This window comes from Nematolebias whitei, chromosome 4 (genome assembly GCF_014905685.2).
Source record: "Nematolebias whitei isolate Nwh7 chromosome 4, NemWhi1, whole genome shotgun sequence".
NCBI lineage: Eukaryota > Metazoa > Chordata > Actinopteri > Cyprinodontiformes > Rivulidae > Nematolebias > Nematolebias whitei.
The window spans coordinates 46,196,691-46,201,676 of record NC_056501.1 but is presented as its reverse complement, the minus strand read 5'-3'; the positions used below and the strand labels follow the sequence as shown (position 1 = coordinate 46,201,676).

The 4,986-nt window shown below is 45.6% G+C and overlaps 1 protein-coding gene across 1 annotated transcript in view; it reads right to left on the bottom strand.

Moving 5' to 3' along the window:
* nocta (nocturnin a) overlaps nucleotides 1-4,986 on the bottom strand; it is a 49,727-nt gene that overhangs the window by 42,905 nt on the left and 1,836 nt on the right. Inside the window, exon 2 of the mRNA XM_037676012.1 lies at nucleotides 2,210-2,500. Within this exon, the coding sequence (XP_037531940.1) occupies nucleotides 2,210-2,500 (291 nt within the window). The remainder of the gene's footprint in view (nucleotides 1-2,209; nucleotides 2,501-4,986) is intronic.

The following is a 4,986-nucleotide window of genomic DNA, read 5'->3' as shown; positions in this document are numbered from 1 at the left end:
TTTTTTTTTTTGGAGGGAGGGAAGTTGGAAAAGGCTGTGAAGATAACATGAAACTGACCGACCCATCTGACCTTCATTTCACTAAACCTACATCTCTGGTGAGGACCAGGGGCCTCGTGCACGCACAACTACGTGGCGTACATCCTTTTTTAAACGATTGTGGAAATGTGTACAGCTGTACGCCAGCTTCATGGCTGGCATGTGCACGTTTCGATGGTTAATGGTCCATTGATGACACGTAGAGGTGTCACTGGAAAACTGTAAATGATGTGACAACTATTATTGTGCACACTGGACCCACATGATGAACAATTAATACGTCCGCATGCATGAAACTAGACGGGTGGATATAAAAGCTGCACAAAGTGATGCAGAAAATACCTTTAACATCAACAGCTTTATCCTTATTTGAGAATATAAATGGTGAACTATGGACAGAGAGTATATTTAGAGACAGAAGATTTTCTGGTGAACGATGATGATTTGCTCATCAGCCATTTTAGGATTCTAACAACAGTGCTTTTTGGAACCGTTCTTGAAGCTGCGGACGGTTTTGTAGAGCAACACAGCGAGGAGCCGTGCGCTGCCCGTGCACATACAACTGATGAGCGCACTGGAGTTCTTAGCAACAGAGTCATTCCAGAGGGAGCTGGCAGACTGATCGGGACTGTGTCAGTCGACCCTAAGCCAAGCCATGGCAGCTGTGTGGGACAGAATGATCCAGATGTCAACAGGTACGTCATATTCCCTGTGATGTGGTTGAACAAGTCATTACAGCACAAGTGGCTGCGACACACGGTTTTCCTCATCTAATCAGAGCTATGGACTGCACACATTGCTGTAAAAGCTCCATCATAGGTTGAATGTGTTTATGTTAACAGGAAGCATTTTCATTCAGTGTGCAAATTATATGTGATGTGCAAACTAACCAACTAACCAACATGGTGGTGAGGTGTCGTGGTTCAACGCACGATTCATTCTCATGAACTGCATGGATGGGAGGCTTGGTGATCAAATTCATTTAATCATCCTAATATGATCATTTCTTCTTCATTTCTGCAGGTGTGCTGCTCTGACCCCACAGCATTAACACACTGTCACACTCCTCGTGCGCTCAGTGCTAGGTCTGTCGCAATAAACAATAAATCAATTAATCGCATGATAAATGAAAATGATCAACATCATTTTCATTTATCGGCTTTATCGTTTCTTCATGTCTCTCTCTTTCTACTGAAGACACTGGATGATAAAAGGCTCAACTCCGGTGCTCTTCACTGACCCCTCCCTTTCTCTTTCTCAGGCCGACCTCGAGAAAAAAAGCTTTGTGTGAAAAATGCTATGCTAAAGAGCTCAAACAACACCGAGTGTCCGCCATTTTGAGAATCAAAGAGAGACCGCCCATGTCATGTCAAGGGGCCTCACTCCCATTTTTCTTAAAGAGACATGCTGCTCACTCCCTCACCATCCATCCGTCAGTTCAGTCTTATACTGCCATCCAGTGGTCAAAAAAGGTACTACACTCAAAACAAATTAACCAAAATTTCTTCTTTAATTTGACAATAATTACTAATTATAGTAAAATTTCAAACAATATTATCATTTATCGCAGTAATTTCTGAGACAATTAATCTCCCAGCAAAATTTGTTATTGTGACAGGCCTACTCGGGGCTAAAGCCAGATGACTGCATGCCAAACTGATGTTTTTACGAGCCTCCACCTCGTTCAGAAGAATCTCCAGCTCACACTGTCCCGCCTGTGGACAGTCTTTAAGACGTTGTCCTCGGGTGCAGGTTTAAATCTATTAATGCATTTATATGGAGGCATGTCCAGGGAGGAGTCAGGTGTTCCTTCATGTGCGCTCAGTTCCATGATGACTGGGATGTAAAGGAAGAGTGCTTACACACGGTTCCATACATCTGGATGTATTTGTGCGTACTCTGTTTCGTAGATTTAAGCGGACGCCATGTTTCTGTAGGAAATCCAAGCAAGTCTTTGTACACGAGGCCCTGGGTTTTGGACCTCGTTAGGATTTTGGTCCCCCCACTGACTGTGTTGTCAGACCACAGTCCCCTTAATGCAGTTCAGAGAAGTACACACATGTTCATGTTACCCCCCCCCCCCCCACACACACACACACACACACATTCATGGTAACAAAACAAACAGTCTGAGAACACACTGTGAGCAGAACTGTCTTTACGTCCGTACCTTGAGCCAAGATGTTCCACTGCATGACCCGGATGGTCGGGTTGTGCTTATGACTGTAAGGAACCGTGCCCCTGGGATGGACCAGATCCCGGTGTGGTCGGGCCGGACGTCTCTGCAGAACCTCCTTGCACTCTGTGAGGAGTAGGTCTGGGTCCACCTCTGTCGGATCCTCTTCAGAGTCCTGGTCTGGGCTCTCCTTGAAATAGGGGTCAAGTTGAGCCAGGGGGGCATTGTTCAGCGCTTGGGTCATGGTTCCGAAAAACCTGCTGCCGCCGCCGCCCATGGCACAAACTGGTGGGGAGGACACAAACAGGACAGGGGAGGTCAGTACGCATGAAGGTTTGGATCAGAACCAGGCAAACCCAACAAATTATTAAAAATGATAATTAATCCCTTTCAACCGAGATGATGAAAAAAAACATTTTATAAAACAAATGATTTAAAATGAACTCAGAGTACTGAACAACAAATATTACAAAGTAACATTTCATTCATCTCATTGATAATTCATCAGTTCATCCATTTACTTTAACCGTTTGTCTGTTCCGGGTGTGAGGAGCAAGAGTCTTTCTCCAGCTGTCACAGTGTGAACGGTGCAGGACTCGTGCACAGGTCAATAACACAAGTACAGCAGAATAAATTAATAAAACTTGGTGCGGTTAGTTCGGTCCATGACATCCATGACCAAACAGAACTGAGCTCCTCCACAGTTCAGAAAATCCTGATGCTGCCCAACTCAGTGGATCCATGTCTTATTGGTACGGTTGAATATCCATTAGACCTACGACGTCAAATTCCACAAAGTTCTCTGCTTCCACCTTCACTGATACTCAGAGGGACAGTAACTCGAGTCTTTGTGCTACAGAGTTATCACAACTGGACGTGGCACCAATGATGTCATCAACAAAGGATGTTACATCTGACCACCCTGTCCCCGTGGACTATGATGTTTGCAGATGACACTGTGATCTGCGGTGAGAACAGGGAACAGGTGGAAGAGAACTTGGAGAGGTGGAGGCATGCACTTGAAAGAAGAGGAATGAAAGTCAGCGTAGTAAGACAGAGTCCATGTGTGTGAATGAGAGGGAGGAGGTGGAACAGTGAGGCTACAAGGAGCAGAGGTCACAAAGGTGCAGGACTTCAAGTACTTTGGGTCCACTGTCCAGGAAAATGGGGAATGTTGTAAAGTGGTGAAGAAGAGAGTCCAGGCAGGATGGAGTGGATGGAGAAAAGTTTCAGGGGTGATTTGTGACAAAAGAATGTCAGCAAAGGTCAAAAGAAAAGTTTACAAGACAGTGGAGAGACTAGCTATGTTGTATGGTCTGGAGACAGAGACATAGACAAGAAGACAGGAGACAGAACTGGAAGTGGCAGAAATGAAGATGTTGAGGTTCTCCTTAGGAGAGACAAGGATGAAGACGATTAGGACTGAGATCATCAGAAGTACAACACAGGTAGAACATCTGGGAGATAAGAGAGGCCAGACTGAGATGGTTTGACATGTCCAGAGGGGGGACAGTGGTTTGGACATGTCCAGAGGAGGGACAGTGGGTCTATTGGTAGAAGGATGTTAGAAATGCAGCTGCCAGGAAAAAGACAAAGAGGAGATAGAGCAGTCGTCCTCCAATGCAAGAGTTGGGGGTTCAAATCCACCAGCAGTCACATGCTGAAGTGTCCCTGGGCAAGACACTGAACCTCTCATAGCCTCCGATGTGTGTCCCATCAGTGTATGAATGTGATTTAAAGCACTGATTAGTCTCTTTAGAATGATTTGTTCAATTAGCTTTGTAGAGATCTAGTATAGAGCTGTATGAATGGGTCATTGAGGACACAGATCGTTGTAAAGAGCTTTGAGTGTCTTGAAATAAGAGAAAGGAACTATATAAGTACAGTCCATTTACCATTTACCATAAATGGATGTAGTTAGAGTGAGGACAGAGTGAGGTGGAGGAGGATGACTCGCCGTGGAGACCCCTGAGGAGGGAAAAGCCGAAAGAAGAAGATTTAGCAAATGAAGTCCTGAAAATTAATTTTTATGTTTTATTTCATTTATCTTCTAAATAAATTTATGCCTCACGATAAACTGGTAGAATTACTTTGTTGACACCCCCCCCCCCCCCCCCACGCCCTTAAAATGCAGAGCATGCTGTTCAGGACAGAGCTTCCAGCTGACTATGATCCAAACAAGAAGACAACTGTGAGCTGAAGCAACGATCTAACTCCTTCCAGAAGTTCACTCCATCAGATGAAGCTCACAGCAAAGAAAACGTCTTGAAGACAGGAAATGAAGAAACGTCCATCGTCTTTCACTCACACACATAAACTAAGATCATCTCATGATGAGGACATGAAGTTAGAGACGTTCTGGTCCCTCCCTTTAAAAACCCACTATGAGCGATCTCACATAATGTGGATAAACCTCACGTCGTTGGTTAGAGCCCACACGACTCTCAGCTACTACCACCTCATGTTTAGACTCAATATCTGCACCTAAAGAACACAGAGTACACAAACATACTCACACTAACTGTGATGTCCACCCAGAACCCCGTGGTCCTCTAGTCTGGTCCCTGTGGTCCTCTAGTCTGGTCCCCGTGGTCCTCTAGTCTGGTCCCCGTGGTCCTCTAGTCCGGTCCCCGTGGTCCTCTAGTCTGGTCCCTGTGGTCCTCTAGTCTGGTCCCTGAGGTCCTCTAGTCTGGTCCCCGTGGTCCTCTAGTCCGGTCCCCGTGATCCTCTAGTCCGGTCCCCGTGGTCCTCTAGTCCGGTCCCCGTGGTCC